This window comes from Thalassophryne amazonica, chromosome 12, assembly GCF_902500255.1.
Source record: "Thalassophryne amazonica chromosome 12, fThaAma1.1, whole genome shotgun sequence".
In the NCBI taxonomy this organism is placed as follows: domain Eukaryota; kingdom Metazoa; phylum Chordata; class Actinopteri; order Batrachoidiformes; family Batrachoididae; genus Thalassophryne; species Thalassophryne amazonica.
In genome coordinates, this window is record NC_047114.1 from 98,067,111 (window position 1) to 98,090,903 (window position 23,793).

The 23,793-nt window shown below is 43.7% G+C and overlaps 1 protein-coding gene across 3 annotated transcripts in view; it reads left to right on the forward strand.

Annotated features, from left to right (window-relative positions):
• The window catches only part of sdr16c5a (short chain dehydrogenase/reductase family 16C, member 5a), a 77,928-nt gene that overhangs the window by 6,202 nt on the left and 47,933 nt on the right, over positions 1 to 23,793 (forward strand). For 2 of the 3 annotated variants that reach the window (XR_004564066.1, XM_034183172.1), the window contains exons 1-4: positions 523 to 843; positions 7,167 to 7,298; positions 7,418 to 7,517; positions 21,168 to 21,312. Coding sequence is in view for 2 of the 3 variants with exons in the window: in XM_034183172.1 (XP_034039063.1) it covers positions 523 to 843; positions 7,167 to 7,298; positions 7,418 to 7,517; positions 21,168 to 21,312 (698 nt within the window). In the remaining variant the exon portion in view is untranslated. Of the gene's footprint in view, positions 1 to 516; positions 844 to 7,166; positions 7,299 to 7,417; positions 7,518 to 21,167; positions 21,313 to 23,793 lie in introns of those variants that run through there. The other variant, XM_034183171.1, reaches the window with a different exon arrangement.

The following is a 23,793-nucleotide window of genomic DNA, read 5'->3' on the forward strand; positions in this document are numbered from 1 at the left end:
CCTATTTATTAGTGTGTGTCTTGTTTTTCCCAGGACAGCAGCGCTCCGTGCCGACTTCCCTCTAACATATTTAACGTGTGGTTTCCAGCATATTTTGTGGTCTAAACTCACACCAAAGAATTTAATTATAATCAGTTATATTTAGTCATGTTCAGGTTTTTTTGAATTCAAGGTAAACATTTTGAAAAGATGAGTTATTGTCAGTGTGGCATGCTGTCTCGAAAAATGTCCATTTTTGTCGAATGTTAAACATGACCTCTGGAAACGTGCGTTTTTGACTTGTTGAGGGGTCGTGACACTGGGCCCATGCGGACCTGTTTGGTTTCGTGGTCGGACTAAAGTTCAGGTCACGTTGTCACGTTTGACTTCCTACTTGCTGTTTGTGCGTTCACTAACCAGGTCAAAGGTTCTGCTCCTTATCAGTGATCCGTAATTCAGCTCTCGGTATCAGTATCTTGTTATTGATTAGTGAGTCTTTCTGTTTTTCATTCTCTCCCTTTTCTTTCTCTCTTTTAGAAAACCATGAACTTCTTCTTGGAGACGGTCCGAATGGTTTTCCTGTTCATCTGGTATAGTGTGGAGTCCTTCATCTACTTCATTGTCCCCAAGAAGAGGAAGAGCGTGTCGGGCGAGGTGGTGCTGATCACCGGCTCAGGCAGTGGGATCGGCCGCCTGATGGCTCTGGAGTTTGCCCGTCTGGGCTCGGTGCTGGTGCTGTGGGACATTAACCAGGAGGGCTTGAAGGAAACGGCGGCGCTGGCTAAAGAGCAAGGAGCCTGCAGAGTCCACTGCTATCTGTGTGACTGCAGCGACAAGGCCGAAGTCTACAGAGTGGCTGACCAGGTAGGAGCTACGGCAGCCGCTGTGGAAATCCAGGGTCGTGACCTCTGAACCAGGGGGGTGTGGATGCAGATACACAGTATTAGACAACAACAAAAAAAAGACACTCTGGTTCTTATTTCTACAGTATTTTCTGTAGGGGTGTGAATCTTACAGTATCTCACGATTCAATTAGATTCAAATTCACGGGATCACGTTTCAATTAAAAATCTATTTATTTATTTTTTCAATTCAAAATTATTTTTGATTTTCGATAATCAGTTCAGTACACACAGCTGCTTATTCCTGGATCTAGTCACGTGTGCTGCAGTGCGCTAAAAAAGCTTTGTGACTGTATTTCATATGTTATCTGCATCATGAATCGGAAGCCTTCCTTTTCCACGACTGTAAAAAGGCCACGGATTTAGGTTTTGTTTTTTGTTTTTTTGCATGTTTGGAATTGGCTGGAAATTTGTTAGTGATGCAGTGAGCGCGCGGCATCTGCTCGCCCTTACAAAAAAATAGTACTGATAAATATATAAAAAGTAAACTGGAAGTATACTTGAAACATACTTGCATGTACTACTTTTTGGTAAGGGCGTGATAGCCGCTGTGGCTGCTCCGCTTCTTTCAACTCGGGGTGATGACGTGATAAATGTGCTTGAGTGCTTGTTGTCTTTCTGAAACATGTGGCCTTCATTTTGCACAGCTTGCGGACAGAGGTGGTCATGTCGAGCACTTCTTACCCGTTAGATTGTAGAATCCAAAGTGCTTTTAATGGTGGTGGAATTGGTTGAACCTCTTGCATTTGTTGCTCCTCTATGCTAACAGCGAGCTAAGCTAATTCAGTAACGTAGCGCGAACGCATGTGGGTGATTCTTTAACTACGGGCACTATTGGCCTTGTAAATGTAATTTCCACCACACCATTGCCTTACAATATAAAGCGCCTTGGGGCAACTGTTGTGATTTGGCGCTATATACATGTGCTCTGATGTCACTGTTTATCTCCATAGAAACTACCCAAACAATCTTTCATACAAACTGTTTAAAGGGACATTAGTGTTGTGGTGGAAATTACGGCAATAGTGTGGGACAACTACATTTTGTTTAAAAAAAATCACAACAGTTGTATGACATTGAATACCCCAATTATGTTTTGATTATTTTACTGATATTTTATTCAGAGATATTTTAAAACATTAGAAAAAATGTTTCTTTACCATTCATTTTTATCATAGAAGATCAAAAGTCTGGGTGTGGGACAAGCACAAAACGGCAATATTTGCATATAATGATGCTGAAAAAAGGTGAAAAAGTCATCATAGACTACTAGAACAAATTTCTTAACACACTTTCATTGTAAAGATAACTATAAAAGTGTAAAATTGCCGTAGAGGCAAGCAAGAGCCGTAGAGGCTCTTGCTTGCCTCTACTGGTGGTTGGCTCTCACTGCGGTATTGTATCATTTCCTGTTCCGGAGCACAGTGGTGTTTTGCTGTATCTGTTAGCTGTTTAATGTGCGCAGTTAGATTGATCTAGTTACCTAGATAACGATTTGTTTCACAGTGTAATCTTCACGTGCCTTAACTAAAGCACTCCCTCTGCTGAATCACCTCTAAATTATTTACACATTATTCACTTTCTGTGTCTTTAAGAATCCGCTAGCTTAGCGCAGCTACTAGCTCTTAGCTGGTTTAGCATGGCGGCTTCTCCTGTCTCTCCTGCACTTTTCTGCTCTGGGTGTGAAATGTTTAGTTATTCCTCGGCCTCCTTTAGCAGTAATGGTACTTGTAATAAGTGTAGCTTATTCGTAGCTTTGGAGGCCAGGCTGGGCGAATTGGAGACTCGGCTCCGCACCGTGGAAAATTCTACAGCTAGCGAGCCCCCTGTAGTCGGTGCGGACCAAGGTAGCTTAGCCGCCGTTAGTTTCCCTCTGGCAGATCCCGAGCAGCCGGGAAAGCAGGCCAACTGGGTGACTGTGAGGAGGAAGCGTAGTTCTAAACAGAAGCCCCGTGTACACCGCCAACCCGTTCACATTTCTAACCATTTTTCCCCACTCGACGACACACCCGCCGAGGATCAAACTCTGGTTATTGGCGACTCTGTTTTGAGAAATGTGAAGTTAGCGACACCAGCAACCATAGTCAATTGTCTTCCGGGGGCCAGAGCAGGCGACATTGAAGGAAATTTGAAACTGCTGGCTAAGGCTAAGCGTAAATTTGGTAAGATTGTAATTCATGTCGGCAGTAATGACACCCGGTTACGCCAATCGGAGGTCACTAAAATTAACATTGAATCGGTATGTAACTTTGCAAAAACAATGTCGGACTCTGTAGTTTTCTCTGGGCCCCTCCCCAATTGGACCAGGAGTGGCATGTTCTCCTTGAATTGCTGGCTGTCTGAGTGGTGTCCAAAAAATGAGGTGGGCTTCATAGATAATTGGCAAAGCTTCTGGGGAAAACCTGGTCTTGTTAGGAGAGACGGCATCCATCCCACTTTGGATGGAGCAACTCTCATTTCTAGAAATCTGGCCAATTTTCTTAAATCCTCCAAACCGTGACTATCCAGGGTTGGGACCAGGAAGCAGAGTTGTAGTCTTACACACCTCTCTGCAGGTTCTGTCCCCCTGCCATCCCCTCATTACCCCATCCCCGTAGAGACGGTGCCTGCTCCCAGACCACCAATAACCAGCAAAAATCTATTTAAGCATAAAAATTCAAAAAGAAAATATAATATAGCACCTTCAACTGCACCACAGACTAAAACAGTTAAATGTGGTCTATTAAACATTAGGTCTCTCTCTTCTAAGTCCCTGTTAGTAAATGATATAATAATTGATCAACATATTGATTTATTCTGCCTTACAGAAACCTGGTTACAGCAGGATGAATATGTTAGTTTAAATGAGTCAATACCCCCGAGTCACACTAACTGCCAGAATGCTCGTAGCACGGGCCGAGGCGGAGGATTAGCAGCAATCTTCCATTCCAGCTTATTAATTAATCAAAAACCCAGACAGAGCTTTAATTCATTTGAAAGCTTGACTCTTAGTCTTGTCCATCCAAATTGGAAGTCCCAAAAACCAGTTTTATTTGTTATTATCTATCGTCCACCTGGTCGTTACTGTGAGTTTCTCTGTGAATTTTCGGACCTTTTGTCTGACTTAGTGCTTAGCTCAGATAAGATAATTATAGTGGGCGATTTTAACATCCACACAGATGCTGAGAATGACAGCCTCAACACTGCATTTAATCTATTATTAGACTCAATTGGCTTTGCTCAAAATGTGAATGAGTCCACCCACCACTTTAATCATATCTTAGATCTTGTTCTGACTTATGGTATGGAAATTGAAGACTTAACAGTATTCCCTGAAAACTCCCTTCTGTCTGATCATTTCTTAATAACATTTACATTTACTCTGATGGACTACCCAGCAGTGGGGAATAAGTTTCATTACACTAGAAGTCTTTCAGAAAGCGCTATAACTAGGTTTAAGGATATGATTCCTCCTTTATGTTCTCTAATGCCATATACCAACACAGTGCAGAGTAGCTACCTAAACTCTGTGAGTGAGATAGAGTATCTCGTCAATAGTTTTACATCCTCATTGAAGACAACTTTGGATGCTGTAGCTCCTCTGAAAAAGAGAGCTTTAAATAAGAAGTGCCTGACTCCGTGGTATAACTCACAAACCCGCAGCTTAAAGCAGATTACACATATGTTGGAGAGGAAATGGCATCTCACTAATTTAGAAGATCTTCACTTAGCCTGGAAAAAGAGTCTGTTGCTCTATAAAAAAGCCCTCCGTAAAGCTAGGACATCTTACTACTCATCACTAATTGAAGAAAATAAGAACAACCCCAGGTTTCTTTTCAACACTGTAGCCAGGCTGACAAAGAGTCAGAGCTCTATTGAGCCGAGTATTCCTTTAACTTTAACTAGTAATGACTTCATGACTTTCTTTGCTAATAAAATTTTAACTATTAGAGAAAAAATTACTCATAACCATCCCAAAGACGTATCGTTATCTTTGGCTGCTTTCAGTGATGCCGGTATTTGGTTAGACTCTTTCTCTCTGATTGTTCTGTCTGAGTTATTTTCATTAGTTACTTCATCCAAACCATCAACATGTCTATTAGACCCCGTTCCTACCAGGCTGCTCAAGGAAGCCCTACCATTATTTAATGCTTCGATCTTAAATATGATCAATCTATCTTTATTAGTTGGCTATGTACCACAGGCTTTTAAGGTGGCAGTAATTAAACCATTACTTAAAAAGCCATCACTTGACCCAGCTATCTTAGCTAATTATAGGCCAATCTCCAACCTTCCTTTTCTCTCAAAAATTCTTGAAAGGGTAGTTGTAAAACAGCTAACTGATCATCTGCAGAGGAATGGTCTATTTGAAGAGTTTCAGTCAGGGTTTAGAATTCATCATAGTACAGAAACAGTATTAGTGAAGGTTACAAATGATCTTCTTATGGCCTCAGTGGACTCATCTCTGTGCTTGTTCTGTTAGACCTCAGTGCTGCTTTTGATACTGTTGACCATAAAATTTTATTACAGAGATTAGAGCATGCCATAGGTATTAAAGGCACTGCACTGCGGTGGTTTGAATCATATTTATCTAATAGATTACAATTTGTTCATGTAAATGGGGAATCTTCTTCACAGACTAAGGTTAATTATGGAGTTCCACAAGGTTCTGTGCTAGGACCAATTTTATTCACTTTATACATGCTTCCCTTAGGCAGTATTATTAGACGGCATTGCTTAAATTTTCATTGTTACGCAGATGATACCCAGCTTTATCTATCCATGAAGCCAGAGGACACACACCAATTAGCTAAACTGCAGGATTGTCTTACAGACATAAAGACATGGATGACCTCTAATTTCCTGCTTTTAAACTCAAATAAAACTGAAGTTATTGTACTTGGCCCCACAAATCTTAGAAACATGGTGTCTAACCAGATCTTTACTCTGGATGGCATTACCCTGACCTCTAGTAATACTGTGAGAAATCTTGGAGTCATTTTTGATCAGGATATGTCATTCAAAGCGCATATTAAACAAATATGTAGGACTGCTTTTTTGCATTTACGCAATATCTCTAAAATTAGAAAGGTGTTGTCTCAGAGTGATGCTGAAAAACTAATTCATGCATTTATTTCCTCTAGGCTGGACTATTGTAATTCATTATTATCAGGTTGTCCTAAAAGTTCCCTGAAAAGCCTTCAGTTAATTCAAAATGCTGCAGCTAGAGTACTAACGGGGACTAGAAGGAGAGAGCATATCTCACCCATATTGGCCTCTCTTCATTGGCTTCCTGTTAATTCTAGAATAGAATTTAAAATTCTTCTTCTTACTTATAAGGTTTTGAATAATCAGGTCCCATCTTATCTTTGGGACCTCATAGTACCATATCACCCCAATAGAGCGCTTCGCTCTCAGACTGCAGGCTTACTTGTAGTTCCTAAGGTATGTAAGAGTAGAATGGGAGGCAGAGCCTTCAGCTTTCAGGCTCCTCTCCTGTGGAACCAGCTCCCAATTCAGATCAGGGAGACAGACACCCTCTCTACTTTTAAGATTAGGCTTAAAACTTTCCTTTTTGCTAAAGCTTATAGTTAGGGCTGGATCAGGTGACCCTGAACCATCCCTTAGTTATGCTGCTATAGACCTAGACTGCTGGGGGGTTCCCATGATGCACTGAGTGTTTCTTTCTCTTTTTGCTCTGTATGCACCACTCTGCATTTAATCATTAGTGATTGATCTCTGCTCCCCTCCACAGCATATCTTTTTCCTGGTTCTCTCCCTCAGCCCCAGCCAGTCCCAGCAGAAGACTGCCCCTCCCTGAGCCTGGTTCTGCTGGAGGTTTCTTCCTGTTAAAAGGGAGTTTTTCCTTCCCACTGTCGCCAAGTGCTTGCTCACAGGGGGTCGTTTTGACCGTTGGGGTTTTTACATAATTATTGTATGGCCTTGCCTTACAATATAAAGCCCTTTGGGGCAACTGTTTGTTGTGATTTGGCGCTATATAAATAAAATTGATTAAAAATTTCCCCTTTTTGCTGTTTGTCATACAATATGATCAAAGGACATAAGTGCCCGTAGTCTAAGAATCACCCATGTATGGAAGCTGAGAGGGATCTGCAAGAGCAACTCCACATTTATGGCAGTGAGGAGAAACTGAATGAAATGGAGATGTTATTTTAAAAATAATTTAAATTTTTTTTAAAAGTTTAGAATCGTTAAGGACTATAATTGCAATCCTGAGATGACTCGACATCTTGTTTGGTAACAATCTATCAATTTACCGTATTTTGTCCTTTTTTCCCGGCGTAGGTGAAGCGGGAGGTGGGTGATGTGGGCATTCTGGTGAACAATGCCGGCGTGGTGACGGGAAAGACCTTCATGGAGTCTCCTGATTCGCTCATTGAGAAGACGATGGAAGTGAACATCATGGCTCATTTCTGGGTGAGTGTGTCCACATGCTGAGAAATTGTCTCCTCACTGTGTCCTGTCCTCTTCAGAGGGACCAGCTTGTGTTTTGAGCTGTCCACTATGAGCATTGGGGTCTCTCTCTGTCTCCTCAGACCTACAAGGCCTTCCTTCCTGCCATGATGGCCAAAAACCACGGCCACCTTGTCTGCATTGCCAGTTCGGCTGGACTCATAGGAGTCAATGGATTGGCAGGTGCGTGTTTTCTCTCTTAATGTGCAGCGGAGATGTGAACAGTTATGATGAATCCTCTTGCTAGTTAAAGGCTTCACTTTGTTTTGAACAGGCTTCTGGGTGGGTTATACGAGGTCTGTTAGAAAAGTATACGACCTTTTTATGTTTTTCAAAAACCTGATGGATTTGAATCACGTGTGCTTGCATGAGCCAACCTTGAACCTTCGTGCGCATGCGTGAATTTTTTCACGCCTGTCGATTGTCATTTGCTGGTAAGCAGCCTTTGTGAGGATGGGTGGAGTCCCTCGTCGTTTTTTCTTTGCAAGGAAATGGCGGAACAACTGAAGCAGCGCTCTCGATTTACAGATTGATCTACGTTCCGATCCTCACCTATGGTCATGAGATTTGGCTCATGACCGAAAGAACAAGATTGCGAGTACAAGCGGCCGAGATGAGTTTCCTCTGCAGGGTGGCTGGGCGCTCCCTTAGAGATAGGATGTGGAGCTCGGTCACTCGGGAGGAGCTCGGAGTTGAGCTGCTGTTCCTCCACGTCGAAAGGAGCCAGCTGAGGTGGCTCGGGCATCTTTTCCGGATGAACCCTGGACACCTCGCTGGAGAGGTGCACATCCCATTGGGAGGAGGCCCCGGATCACGCTGGGGGGACTACGTCTCGCAGCTGGCTTGAGAACGCCTCAGGGTTCCCCCGGAGGAGCTGGGGGAGGTGTGTGTGGTTCGGGAGGTCTGGGCGGCATTGCTTGAGCTGCGGCCCCCGCGACCCGACCCCAGATGAAGCGGAAGAAAATGGATGGACATCAGGCTGCACCGTGTGGAAAAAATAAACGGTCACGTTTTTATTCACGTAAATGTCTGTGGTCCCACACGCGAGGGGTTTAATGGAAATATATTGCAACCGGATGGGACATTTTATCCGATGTGAGCGAAAATCCGCTGCACAAAATCTGTTATATACGGTTTTTATTACATGGAAAACACTACAAAAACTTTGGGACTTTTTTTGTCCAGTGACTGTGAATATCTGGTTTATACGATGATGGTTTAGGTGAGTTTTACTGTACATGGGACTGAACAATAAATTTACCTCTCAAAGCTTTGATGATGAAGTCACTTCCATCCCACACGGCTGACATTATTTTACTATTTGTGCCTCTAAATGCACAACAAAACTAAAGACAAAACTTTGACTCATGGGTACCTGTGGTCTGTTTTAAAGGCCGTCACTCTATAGTTTTCAGAATATGAAAAATATTGTTAAATTTCAAAAATTCACCAAAAAATCTCCCATTCATCTTTCTGAACTGTATAATTTTTTGTGCATCCACAGAATCATGACAAAACTTTCCTCCAGCGCAGCCAATGATCTATGAAGTAATTTTTTTTTCTTTCCAAATATGAAAAATAATTTCTCTCCAAGTCTGTTACCAAGTGCCACTAAAAGTCACAGAAACACTTCTGTTGTAGATTTTACATGTTAATTATTTCAACCAAATCATTCAAATTGTGCATCCTCTGTGATGTTGTCTCATATATTTCTTGGATGTTTGAGATCTAGAGGAAACTGTAAATCTGGAGCGTGCAGGTAATTTAAGGAAGCATCATGAGGATGAGAACTTGAGCACGTTCAATAACTGATCTTTCATTGATCACTGACTCACTGATTGCTGTCTGTTTACTGACACTCTTCTCTTCAGTGATTGGGTGTACTTTGACCCTTCAGTGGTTGTGACTGCCTGTACTCTAACATCTATATGGTTACTTAGCTGCAGCATTTTTCTCTCTACATGTTTGACAATTCTTTGTTGCTCTTTGTTTTATTTTTTAATTTGTTTCTAGTAGTGTGACCAGAGCACATGGTCACACCGCTGAGGCCGGTCTGCTTGAGGTTTCTCATCATAATCAGAATGCCTGAGGAGGTTTTTCTGATTACTGTTGTGTGTGTGCTCGCTCAGGGGGTGGGCGAAGTTAAACCTGATTCACGTGAAGCACCTTGAAGTGACTGATGTTGGTTTGACTTGAATATTTTTCCCAAATATGATAATGACCTCTGACCTTTATATGACACTGGACATTGTGTGTACCTGTTGGCAGGTTTTTCTAATTGGTTACTTCTACATTTTAGGTCATTGGGTAGTAGAAGTACTAAACTAGTTTACATACAAGTTAGTGTTTAGTTGCTGTTGATTTTACAGCCTTGTGTTACTAGTTTAAAGGCCCCTTCTCACACAGTGCGAATATGTACAACTCCAGAGCAACACCCATCGGAGCACCTGGTATGTGTGCACCACGAAAACATTGCACTGATGGACAGATGTGCACAAAGCTGGTGCGACTGTTCAAGCACACAGGAACACAGTGCCACCACCTGCACGATGTGGTTACACATCACACAGCTGGTGTGAAGAAAAAATAAATAACAAATAAAAAATACATGCTGCAACAGTTCCGTGCACACAGAAACACAGCAGCTGCACGGTGCGGTTACACATCACACAGCTAAATAAAAAATACATGTCACCCACAGGATTCGAACCAGCACCTTCCAAAAGCTCTGATTGCAGCCAGAAACTTTACCAAGTAAGGTATCATCACTGTCCTTTAAAAGGTGCTGAACACTGCCTCATATCAGGAAGCAGATGGGCATATAATAAATAAATAAATAAATAAAAACGACGCACCATATAAAACATCGCATTGTATTAAATCCCTCTCATCAAGCGGGAAATACAAATATGATCAGTCTGTTCCTCTGTAGATGCCCATGGTCACTGACGCACAGTCATGAAATCACATGAATGAGAAGAAGTTCGCTTATCTCATTCATGTCCATGTCTGCTGGCGCGTGTCCTGCCGGCCCACGTGCGTCTTGCTAACACAGGTGTCCTGTGGATGGCGCACCGCAGAACACCGCGTCCACATGACGCGGTGTCCTGCGACACTTGAGTGACGTGACAGTAAGATCGCCTGCTGCGTTATGATCAGACGGTCCGTTTCAACCTGGGGAGCAGCCTGTCCATGTGTGCGCTGTGCGCGCTCGCTTGCTGCAGCCTATTGCCACAGTGATACGTTTTTATTTTTGTCCACTTGATGACAGCAAACAAACACGTGCGTCACAGTGGTTACGGCTGGTGTGTCCATCTGGGATGTCCAGAACGACAGATCTCCACAGCTGCTTCTGTCATAGCCACACGTCATGTCAGTTCAGCGTACACACCAAACCCATACTCGTGGGGCACTTAGACAAATTTCACTGCAAGTACGACAGAGATTGTCTGCAGACTGTTGTCGTGCCAAGAGTGTGAATAGCCACACATTTTCTACGTGCCATGTGGGCGGTGTTAGATGTTCGACTGTGTCACCTGGAATTTGGCCGACACCTGCCGCGACAGGGTTCAATGGGCTCTCACAGTGCACACTCTGTCTTTCAGCTGCTAGTGTGCGCAAATAGTTGTAGCAACAGGTGTACGAGGCGTTGGAGGCAGCGACAAAATTACACAGTTTGCATACGATTCCTGCTTCATGCGCACTTAATGGGCAATTCGACCAAATTCACACTGTATGAAGGGGCCATAAAATAACACACTAAATAGTGTGACCTCATTGGCCGGTAACAAACGTACCAGATGCACCATCCATTACAAGTAGAACTTTTGTGTATTTGAAGCCAAACAGAAATAAAAATGCGTTTTGAATTGTATCCCACAGGAGACACAAGGCAAGCTGATCTATGTGAGAGTCCTCTTTAATTTATGTCCAATACCGACGAACCAGGTTGTGATGAAGCCCAACACTGATCGCTGAGATCAGACTGGTGTTGTAAAGTCCACACTGAGTGAGGTCTAAAGTTCTTGCTGTGGAATCAAGCTGGTCCCACTGCTCAGTCACAAGAGCAGTGGGACCTTTGCAGGAAAGCAGAGGTACAAGGTGTCTGTGTCTATGTCGTAGAACAAACAGCTGTGGTTCCTCTGTAAGTAAGCCAAGGTTCAGGTGTGTCCCATTCCTCCGCCCGGTGCCTACTTGTCAACCCTCAGAGCCATCGCAGGCTGAATTCATAGCTCCCTTTTATTCCGGAATTTCTTGGATGATATTCAGGTTGCCCTTTGATATGGAATGCCTCATCCTGTTGATATTGACAACCCTGAAACAGTCCCCACTGTTCACATGGACTGGAGACCAGCAGCTTGGGTTTACTGAGGTTGATGTCGCGATCTTTGCCCAGTCTGTGGATGCCCTGATTGCAGCTGTTGATAAGCTGAGTTTGGGGTGAGTGTCTGGTTATGTGATTGTACTGGAACGACTTACTGGACTCAGACATCAGTTACTGTAAAAAGGTCAGTCATATCAGGAGTTTAATTAGTATCTCTGTCATGACATGCGTGTTTTTGAGTCTTTAGCGTATAAAGACAGGGTAGGTTTTTTATTTTTTTTACATTTGCTGGACAACAAAGGTCCAATTTTTTAGGATCCTGGGGCCTCATGTACAAAGACTAACGTGGACTTTCTACTAAAAGTTGGCGTATGCCAAAACCCTGAAACTTGCGTAAGCACAAATATATTCAGATGTATGAAAGTGTGCACAGGCATGAATCCACGCACGTTCAGTTTGTACAACCCCAATTCCAATGAAGTTGGGATGTTGTGGAAAATGTAAATAAACACAGAATACAATGATTTTCAAATCCTCTTCAACCTTTATTCAATTGAATACACCACAAAGACAAGATATTTAATGTTCAAACTAATAAACTTTATTGTTTTTGTGCAAATATTTGCTTATTTTGAAATGGATGCCTGCAACACATTTCCAAAAAGTTGGGACGGGGCAACAAAAAACTGTGAAAGTTGATGAATGCTCAAAGAACACCTAATTGGAAACAGGTGAGTGTCATGATTGCGTATAAAAGGAGCATCCCCAAAAGGCTCAGCCATTCACAAGCAAAGATGGGGTGAGAATCACCACTTTGTGAACAACTGGGTGAAAAAATAGTCCAACAGTTTAAGAACAATTTTTCTCAACATTCAGTTGCAAGGAATTTAGGGATTCCATCATCTACAGTCCATAATATAATCAGAAGATTCAGACAATCTGGAGAACTTTCTATACGTATGCGGCAAGGCCAAAAACCAGCATTGAATGCCCGTGACCTTTGATCCCTCAGGTGGCACTGCATTGAAAACGGACATCATTGTGTAAAGGATCTTACTGTGTGGGCTCAGGAACACTTCAGAAAACCAATGTCAGTTAACACAGTTTGTCGCTACATTTACAATTTACAATTAGCTAAGATCACTTGACCCAGCTATCTTAGCTAATTATAGGCCAATCTCCAACCTTCCTTTTCTCTCAAAAATTCTTGAAAGGGTAGTTGTAAAACAGCTAACTGATCATCTGCAGAGGAATGGTCTATTTGAAGAGTTTCAGTCAGGTTTTAGAATTCATCATAGTACAGAAACAGCATTAGTGAAGGTTACAAATGATCTTCTTATGGCCTCGGACAGTGGACTCATCTCTGTGCTTGTTCTGTTGGACCTCAGTGCTGCTTTTGATACTGTTGACCATAAAATTTTATTACAGAGATTAGAGCATGCCATAGGTATTAAAGGCACTGCGCTGCGGTGGTTTGAATCATATTTGTCTAATAGATTACAATTTGTTCATGTAAATGGGGAATCTTCTTCACAGACTAAAGTTAATTATGGAGTTCCACAAGGTTCTGTGCTAGGACCAATTTTATTCACTTTATACATGCTTCCCTTAGGCAGTATTATTAGACGGTATTGCTTAAATTTTCATTGTTACGCAGATGATACCCAGCTTTATCTATCCATGAAGCCAGAGGACACACACCAATTAGCTAAACTGCAGGATTGTCTTACAGACATAAAGACATGGATGACCTCTAATTTCCTGTTTTTAAACTCAGATAAAACTGAAGTTATTGTACTTGGCCCCACAAATCTTAGAAACATGGTGTCTAACCAGATCCTTACTCTGGATGGCATTACCCTGACCTCTAGTAATACTGTGAGAAATCTTGGAGTCATTTTTGATCAGGATATGTCATTCAAAGCGCATATTAAACAAATATGTAGGACTGCTTTTTTGCATTTACGCAATATCTCCAAAATCAGAAAGGTCTTGTCTCAGAGTGATGCTGAAAAACTAATTCATGCATTTATTTCCTCTAGGCTGGACTATTATAATTCATTATTATCAGGTTGTCCTAAAAGTTCCCTAAAAAGCCTTCAGTTAATTCAAAATGCTGCAGCTAGAGTACTGACGGGGACTAGAAGGAGAGAGCATATCTCACCCATATTGGCCTCTCTTCATTGGCTTCCTGTTAATTCTAGAATAGAATTTAAAATTCTTCTTCTTACTTATAAGGTTTTGAATAATCAGGTCCCATCTTATCTTAGGGACCTCGTAGTACCATATCACCCCAATAGAGCGCTTCGCTCTCAGACTGCAGGCTTACTTGTAGTTCCTAGGGTTTGTAAGAGTAGAATGGGAGGCAGAGCCTTCAGCTTTCAGGCTCCTCTCCTGTGAAACCAGCTCCCAATTCATATCAGGGAGACAGACACCCTCTCTACTTTTAAGATTAGGCTTAAAACTTTCCTTTTTGCTAAAGCTTATAGTTAGGGCTGGATCAGGTGACCCTGAACCATCCCTTAGTTATGCTGCTATAGACGTAAACTGCTGGGGGGTTCCCATGATGCACTGTTTCTTTCTCTTTTTGCTCTGTATGCACCACTCTGCATTTAATCATTAGTGATCGATCTCTGCTCCCCTCCACAGCATGTCTTTTTCCTGGTTCTCTCCCTCAGCCCCAACCAGTCCCAGCAGAAGACTGCCCCTCCCTGAGCCTGGTTCTGCTGGAGGTTTCTTCCTGTTAAAAGGGAGTTTTTCCTTCCCACTGTAGCCAAGTGCTTGCTCACAGGGGGTCGTTTTGACCGTTGGGGTTTTACATAATTATTGTATGGCCTTGCCTTACAATATAAAGCGCCTTGGGGCAACTGTTTGTTGTGATTTGGCGCTATATAAAAAAATTGATTGATTGATTGATTTACAAGTGCAAGTTAAAACTCTACCATGCAAAGCAAAAGCCAAACATCAACAACATCCAGAAACGCCACCGCCTTCTCTGGGCCCAAGCTCATTTGAAATGGACAGACGAAAAGTGTGCTGTGGTGTGATGAGTCCACATTTCAGATTGTTTTTGGAAATCATGGATGTCGTGTCCTCCGGACAAAAGAGGAAAAAGACCATCCAGATTATTACCAGCATGAAGTTCAAAAGCCAGCAAAAATCACATCATGGACTGGACCAATGCCAGGGTCATACGTGCTGAAAGCAACAAATACCACCGCTGGATCAGAGAGGCCATCGAGATCCGCAAGCGAGGTCCAAGAAGCATGAATTGGGATGAGGGGGCCTACACCCTATCACATACATGGGATGCCGTGCTGGAGAAGATGTCAGACAGTAGGGGGCGTACGTTCCCCCTGCTGTCTGGCCAAACCAAGAAGCAGCAGCCTACAAGACACGTCACTTCCCCATCTTGTGACGCTTCTGAGGAAGGCTACAGGAAGTAGCCGAAACATGTAAAGCAGGTAAAAACAATCTTTCCTGTCTGACTAAAAGAACTTTTTAAATACCACTGTCCCAGCTTTTTGGAAACGTGTTGCAGGCATCCATTTCAAAATGAGCAAATAATTGCACAAAAACAATAAAGTTTATCAGTTTGAACATTAAATATCTTGTCTTTGTGGTGTGTTCAATTGAATATAGGTTGAAGAGGATTTGAAGATCATTGTATTCTGTTTTTATTTACATTTTACACAACGTCCCAACTTCATTGGAATTGGGGTTGTACATCCCACTGAATGTGGAATTGAGCCTGGAGCCAAACTTCTCCCTGGCCACGCCCCATTTAAATATGTAATTTCATGTAAATAGGCCCTTTGAGCAGGGATTCCCCACGATGTCACATCAGACAACATGAACACAGAAAAGAAATGATACTGTAGATGACTGGAAATGACGTGGAGACACACAGGGACAATTTATTCAGTACACTGTTAAATGGATTAATCATGAAACTGGAAAAATGTTTGTGGGAGCTACAGAGTGTGTGTGTGTGTGTGTGTGTGTGTGTGTGTGTGTGTGTGTGTGTGTGTGTGTGTGTGTGTGTGTGTGTGTGTGTGTGTGTGTGTGTGTGTGTGTGTGTGTGTGTGTGTGTGTGTGTGTGTGTGAGGCCGACACACAGAACAGCATGCGACACTGATGTTAAAAAGGTGAGGCGCGCCTCTGCTGACAGTTTCACATTCAAATTTACATACACGTTTGACAAATACAGAACACAGGAAGCCTGTTAAGAAGCTCTGCAGCTCACCATCAAGCAAAAATAAAAAAAGACAATAATAATAATAAAAACATATTGAATGCGCACATGCACAAATGTGCCCGCACTGGTTTTTGATTGGAACAGTTACACAAATAGACTATTTAAACACAAGCAAGCAACCCTCCCGTGGCTCGCTGTGCCAGGCACCTGATGCACATTTGCACATCACATGATTTAATTTAATTTAACTTATTAATTTATATAGCGCCAAATCACAACAAAGTCGCCCCAAGGCGCTTCACATAATTCACAACAACACAAATTAATCTAAATTCAAAATTAAAAGCAAGAAAAGCACAGTTAAAAGATAAAACACAGTAGAATAAAAAAAAAATTACAAAGCAAACACAGATTAAAAAATTAATAAGACAGTCTAAAAAAGTGGGTCTTCAGTCTTGATTTAAAAATCTCCACCATGTCAGACTGCCGAATAACAGCAGGTAGATCATTCCAAAGAGCCGGACCACGGTAGGAGAAGGCTCTATACCCCACAGACTTTTTGTTCATCCTCGGAACACACAGAAGCCCTGCGCCCTGCGAACGCAAAGGCCTCGCAGGTACGTAGGGCTTAACCAAGTCCGCCAAGTAGGAAGGCGCCAGTCCATGAACAATTTTATAAACCAACAATAAAACTTTAAAATCCAATCTGGCAGAAACCGGTAGCCAATGAAGGGATGCCAGAATGGGAGTAATGTGGTCAAACCTTCTACTTTGTGTCAAAATTCTGGCAGCAGCATTCTGCACCAACTGAAGTCCTCGAATGCTAGACTGCGGCAGACCAGAAAATAAAGCATTACAATAATCCAATCTAGAAGAGACAAATGCGTGAATCAGAGTCTCAGCATCAGCCATAGACAGGATGGGGCGAATCTTTGCTATATTTCTCAGATGAAAGAAAGCAGTCCTCATAATGTCCCTAATGTGGAGGTCAAAGGACAACGTAGGATCAAAGATTACCCCAAGGTTCCTCACTTTGTCAGTATGATGTATAACACATGAACCTAGGCTAAGCGCCAGCTGATCAAATTGGTGCCGATGTCTTGCTGGGCCAAGAACCATCATTTCAGTCTTATCAGAGTTCAAAAGTAGAAAGTTGCTAGACATCCAACTTCTCACTGCTGCAAGACAGTCCTGTAAAGATTTTATGCGGACAGGATTTCCAGCAGCTATCGGCATATACAACTGAGTATCATCAGCATAACAATGAAAAGCAACCCCGAAATGCCGCAAAATGTTCCCAAGGGGTGCCATATACAGGGAAAAAAGCAAGGGACCCAGAACGGATCCCTGCGGAACCCCGAACGTCATGCCCTTAAAGTCAGAGGTAGTGTCATTGCACAAAACACAATGGGAACGACCAGACAGATAAGACGTCAGCCACACAAGAGCAGTTCCAGTAATCCCGAAACAGTTTTCTAGCCTATCAAGTAGAATATGATGATCAACTGTGTCAAACGCAGCACTGAGATCCAACAACACCAATGCTGTAGTAGTATCCGAGTCCATTGCTCGCAGAAGATCATTAACTACTTTAATAAGTGCTGTTTTTGTGGAGTGATGTCTTCTAAAAGCAGACTGCAGTGGCTCAAAAAGGTCATTCTCAGTAAGATAGTCCAGAAGCTGCCGTGAAACCACCTTTTCCAGAATTTTAGAGCAGAATAATAGATTTGATATCGGCCTATAATTTTTCAATTCACCAGGATCAAGATTAGATTTCTTGAGTAGTGGTTTAACCACTGCAGATTTAAAACAATTTGGAACACATCCAGAGTTTAAAGAAAGGTTAACAATTTCCAGCACAGTCGGCCCAAGAATGGGCCAAAGATCCTTAAACAATTTTGTTGGTATAGGATCAAATAAACAGGTTGTGCTTCTAGTAGACATCATGAGTTTCGTCAGCACACCTTGTGAGATACTGTTAAATTCCATGAATCTAGGTAGCACCTCAGTAGTAGTCCCCAGCTCAGTAGCTGGATACAATGATTCAACCAAAGTATGCTGAGATGTGCTCAACCTAATATCTTCTATTTTCTTTTCGAAATAGTCCAGAAAGTCCTGTGCTGAAAAAGGAGAACGACCAACAGGTGGCTGTCCATGAATAAGAAATGCCACCGTATCAAACAGGAACTTTGAGTTATGCTTGTTTTTGTTGATCAATTCAGAATAATACGCCTGCTTCGTAGCCAATAAAGCATGCTTATAATCTAAAATAGCTTCACGCCACACAAGGTGAAACACCTCTAGTTTGGAACTACGCCATTTCCGTTCCAACCCTCTAGCCTTCTTCCTAAGGTCACGCAAATAACTATTGAACCAGGGTGTCTGTGCTTTGGGAAGGCGTTGCTTTAATAGAGGAGGCGCAATCTTATCAAGTGTGGTTTTTAGCACTAAATTCAGGCTATCTGCAAGACTGTCTACTGACTGAAATTTCATCAAGCTTGAAGTTAGGATTTCAGGTAGTCTTGCTTCGAGTTCAGTCGCCGCAATGATAGGCAAGGTTGTTGCTCCACTAAACACGGCAACGTAATTGTAAACCTAATAAGCGAGTGGTCAGAGACCGCTGATGCAAGAGGCAGGATGTCGATATTTGTGACAGCAAGGCCACGTGCAAGAACCAAATCCAGAGTATTACCACTGATATGGGTTGAACCATGAACGAACTGCTGAAATCCTAATGCATCCATGATTTCCATAAATGATTTACCGAGGGGATCAGAGATTTGAACATTGATGGAATGAAAATGTTTCCTATTAAAAAAAACAAACTCATCATGTGATGGTGCCTTTATGGCAACGTGTGCAGTAGCTCTGATTACATTCTGGAAACTGTCTCTCCTGCAAAGCATACTGTAATGTTGGAATGTGCCTGGATGAGATTCAGATGATTGCATTCCAGCTGGCGTGGCTCGGCACAAGGTTGACTGGTACACGCCTGACTGATCAGCCAGCTCACGCTGGAATGCTCATGATGCCAGGATGCACAGTGTGGTCAGCACCTGTGTGGGCACAGACAACTCCTGGGTCCACATTGTATTGTGGTCTGGCCCAGCTGCATTTCTGTGTGCAACTCCACTAACAGTGGCCTTGGTTTCAAAGCCAATTATCCTCATTTGGAAGTAAATCCTCGCGTTCCCTGAGTTCACGCTCACGTCATATTGCACCATGTGCAAGGTCCTCTGATGCTAATGCAGCCATTGTTAGTGCCATTTTACGCATCACTTTGCGCGTGCTTTTATATCCATCCATCTAAGTGCAAACATGTGGGTGTGTTAATTGTTCATCAGTGTGTCTCTGATGTGCACATCACTCTGATGACTTCTTGTTTTCACACTATTAACGGCTCCCTGCGTCACCTGTACATGTCGGAGAGCACAACAGCTGTAGAAACCTGTGTACGCCAGCCAGGATTTTTGCGTGACGCACCGCAAATTTCCATGCTCAAGTCACTTTTGATACATCTGCACATGGATGTGGAGACGGGCGTACACCAGGTTTTTGTGCGTACGCGCGCTTTGTACATGAGGCCCCAGGTGCTTTCAGATTCATGACGTGGTTCTGAAGCTTGAATGGCTGTCAAAATTCAACTCGTCATCCCCTTGTGACACCTGGGTAAGGGGTCAAGTAGGTGAATGCCTATTGGGGTGAAATATGACGGGAACCTTATGTGCCCTATCATCATGATGGTAATCATGAAGGTCCAACAGGAGCCTTGAACGCGAGCCTGCTTTCCCAGCCATCAGACCAGGTTAGGTATCTGTCAAGGACCATGTTTGTTGGCGTACAATAACATTCCCACGTTAAACAAACCCACACCAAGGTGTCTCTAGATCATCCCTGGGTGTAGATTTTCTCCACATCCACCATCCTCTTTTGGAATCTATCTGGAGACAGTCTTCCTCACCACCAGAGGGATTGTCACAACTCTGAGGCTTGGACTCAAACTATTGGCCTCAGGTGATGACTGGATGTCTTTGATACCAGGTTTCTCCAGAGCATCGTTGGTATTGCTAAAATGACTATATTGCGTATGGCCGCGTAGACTCAGGTGAGGCATGCCACTCTCACCGTGAAACATTGGCTACATTTGGGAGATGGTGTGTGTTGATGTGAGCACAGCACACACTCACTCATCTGAATGATCAGCGTGCACGTTTCACATCAGCCTCCCTGATGTCTGAGTAATTGTTGTGTTTAGACTATGAAATGCTTCAAGCTTCTCTGGAGTGCGAGGTGGTCTGCTTCTAGCACTTGACCGTGCAGCTTGCAGTTTGACTCCTGTATCAAAACCTACACATTTAGCAGTGGGTCATGTGACAACACATCATTAAATTTCGGAGATAATCTGCAGTTTGAATGCGTGCTGAACCATGAGGAGCAGTCCGTACAGCTCAACGATGGTCCGTTAGATCACTCTGAGACGTGCCTGTGATATGCAGCACCGCTGCCAGATCTGTCCTGACTTTTGATGACTCGCTGGAGATGGTGACCTGCACACGTGTCCACATTCTAAACAAGTTCAGCAACTTGGCTCAGAATTTTTTTTTCAGACTCCATCAGTCCTTGACAGCAGTTACTGGTTTAGAATAATTCTGGTAAACTGTCAGGGATGGACTGGACCAAAGATGTCCACTCGTCACATCAGGTCGCTGGTTAGAGTCAAAGTCTGACAGCTATACAGTGAGACGGGAAGCACCAGGACACTAAAGACTTGGACCTTCTTTCTCCTGCAAAGATGCCATTGTCACCAAACACCTAACCTTTGACCTCATGGTTCTATTTCTGAATCTCAAAGGCTGATGACCTTTGAGAATGTTTGAAGGACAGGGCTGGGACGAGGCACCAGGGTGGTCAACTGCTGGCTGTGCCACAGGCGTGTCTTTGCTCTCCCTCATTGGTGGCTATGGTTTGCACGGCTTGTGTGAAGGGTGTGGCCTTATGTTATCCAGGCTCATGTGCTCACCTGTTCATTCTGTCAGTCTACATGTGTCTTTACTGTTGTATTTAAAGCTTTTGTGTCACTGAACACAAGTGTGTGAATGTGTTCATTCTACAGGAACTTTTTTCTAAATCCTGACCCGGGTCCTGTGAGAAAGCTGTGGGTTTGACCAGAATCCAAATTTGGGTTGGAATGGCTTGGCTCAATAGAGGCTTCTCAATCCCATGTATGCCGGTTTAACGAGGCCGGATTAGTGACTGTATCCAGACAGGACTTGACTTGTCTTTTCTTTTACCCTGTGTCTCTGGTTCACAGATTACTGTGCCAGTAAGTTTGCGGCAGTAGGTTTTGCTGAGGCGGTGAATCTAGAACTGCTGGCAAGTGGAGTGGATGGCGTCAAGACCACCATCGTGTGCCCGTACTTTATCAACACCGGAATGTTCAATGGATGTCAGACAAAGTAGGTCCTTCACACATCAAACACATGATATCAGTGAAACTGTTCAGGAAAGTGGATAAAAAAAATCCAAATCACCAAAATCTTATGAGCATCACACACACACGTGCGTGTGTGTGTGTGTGTCAGCTGCTACAGGTTTTGACCAAGTCTACTTGCTGTAGATTGTACAGACTTGGAGAAAACAGTCATTGTTTGTAACTGTAATGTTTGTAGTCTTTCTGATTGGTGGACTGGCTTCTGTCTAGTCTTTGTCCAGTTCTTCATACACAGAATAGCAACGCAAACACACTTAGAAATAAGTGCAATATGCAGCCATTTTGTTTGCAAGTTGGAAAACTGTTTATGGATTGATCTGTAGACTCTCATCTTTGTCACACTATGGAATGAAGAAACAAGCACTGACACAGGCCTCTGGACCAGGATAGGACTGACTATAGCCAGATTTATGCTGCTCTGTATCCGTAACTCCGTAGCCACTTGGCGCCCTCTGTGTCATTGCGAACCCCCTCCAAGCCCCTTTCTGTAGCCAGACGTGTACCTCCCAAAAGCTATACATCAAAATGATCGAGACCGCACGGGCTGTGATTGGTCCGCTAACTGCACCATTTCCAGAATCTCACTTTTCCGGTTTCACGATCAGTGACTTTCATGACAGTAGACTTCATGGGATAGTAGGCCAGTCTTCACAAAACTGTCACACCCTGTACTGTTCTGGTGGTGAATTGCATTATGACACCCACCAACGTGTTAACCCCAAGGGAAGAGTTTGAAAGGTTCACGATGGCATCAAAGCGATTGTGTGGTCACGGAGTTATGGAGAAGTATCCATCCATCCATTTTCTTCCGCTTTATCTGGAGTCGGGTCGCGGGGTCAGCAGCTCAAGCAAAGCCGCCCAGACCTCCCCATCCACACACACACGTCCCCCAGGGGAACCCCAAGGCGTTCCCAAGCCAGCCGAGAGATGCATGTCCTGGGTCTTCCCTGGGGCCTCCTCTCAATGGGACGTGCCCGGAACACCTCTCCAGCGAGGCGTCCAGGGGGCATCCGGAAAAGATCCCCGAGCCACCTCAACTGACTCCTTTTGACGTGGAGGAGCAGCGGCTCGACTCCGAGCTCCTCCCAAATGGCCGAGCTCCTCACCCTATCTCTGAGGGAGTGCCCAGCCACCCTGCGGAGGAAACTCATCTCGGCCGCTTGTACTCGAGATCTCGTTCTTTCGGTCATGAGCCAAATCTCATGACCATAGGTGAGGATTGGAATGTAGATCGATCAGTAAATCGAGAGCTTTGCCCCCCTACTCAGCTCTCTCTTCACCACGACAGTCCGATACAACGACCACATCACTGCAGATGCTGCACCGATCCGTCTATCGATCTCACGCTCCATCCGTCCCTCACTCGTGAGCAAGACCCCGAGATACTTAAACTGAATCCAATGAAAGGCTCATTAAAAGTCTGCTAATGAGCCTTTCATTGGATTCAGGTGTGTTGGAGCAGGGAGACAACTAAGAGTGTCAGGAATGTGGCTCTCGAGGACCGAACTTGGCCACCCCTGCTGTACGGTGTTACATTAAGAACTGTGTAGATACGGTCACAGTGGAGAAACACATCCGGGTTGACCTCAATCAGAAACCCTGGATGACCAGGGGGGTGAACCAGCTGAAGGAGAGAAACTCCGCCTTCAGAGATGGTGATAGGGCTCTCTACAGCACAGCCCACGCCAACCTGAAGAGAGGCATCAGGAAGACCAAGGAGGACTTCAGGAGGAGGATCCATGACTCAATGAAAGAGCTACAGAGTTGCGAAAGGAAAAAAACATGGTGGATGTCTTCTGATGAAGAGATGGAGGCAGCCGGGGTGGAAATCACTGACTGGTGTGGAATGTGATTGGGAAACGGAATGGAATGTAATCTGACCTGTCACACTGTGGCAGGTTTAGTGTGTGTGTGGTTTTTTTGTTTGTTTGTTTGTTTTGGCTTTGTGTCATGATGATCCAGCCACCAAAGGGGGAGCACAGTGGCCCTGACACTGTGAGTGTTTGGTCTGATCACTGACCTCGTCCCTTCACCTAGAAGCTGGGTTTGGATGATGTCATCAGTGGTGATGTTGGGACCTGTGAATGTGTCCACCGTCTCAGTCTGTTTAGGTTTGGAGGTTGCATCATGGCTGTCATGATACATGGGGCCTCAGGCTCTTCACCTTTAATGGACATGCCATCCTGGCACCTCTGCTCAGGGGACTTGGCTCTAAAGCTGCAGAAGTGATTGATTATCTGTAAGGAGGCCTTCCATTAGATCCACGACCACTCGGGTGGATAAATCCACCTCAAATCATCAGATTTCAGAAAATGTTCCAGACTGATTGTCTCCCACAAGGAGACACAATACAGAATCTCAGCCTTACATCTTTAATGGTTTTTGAGATATTGGTGCAATGTCGGAATGAGGAACCATATGCACAATTAACATTTGTGCGTCCTCA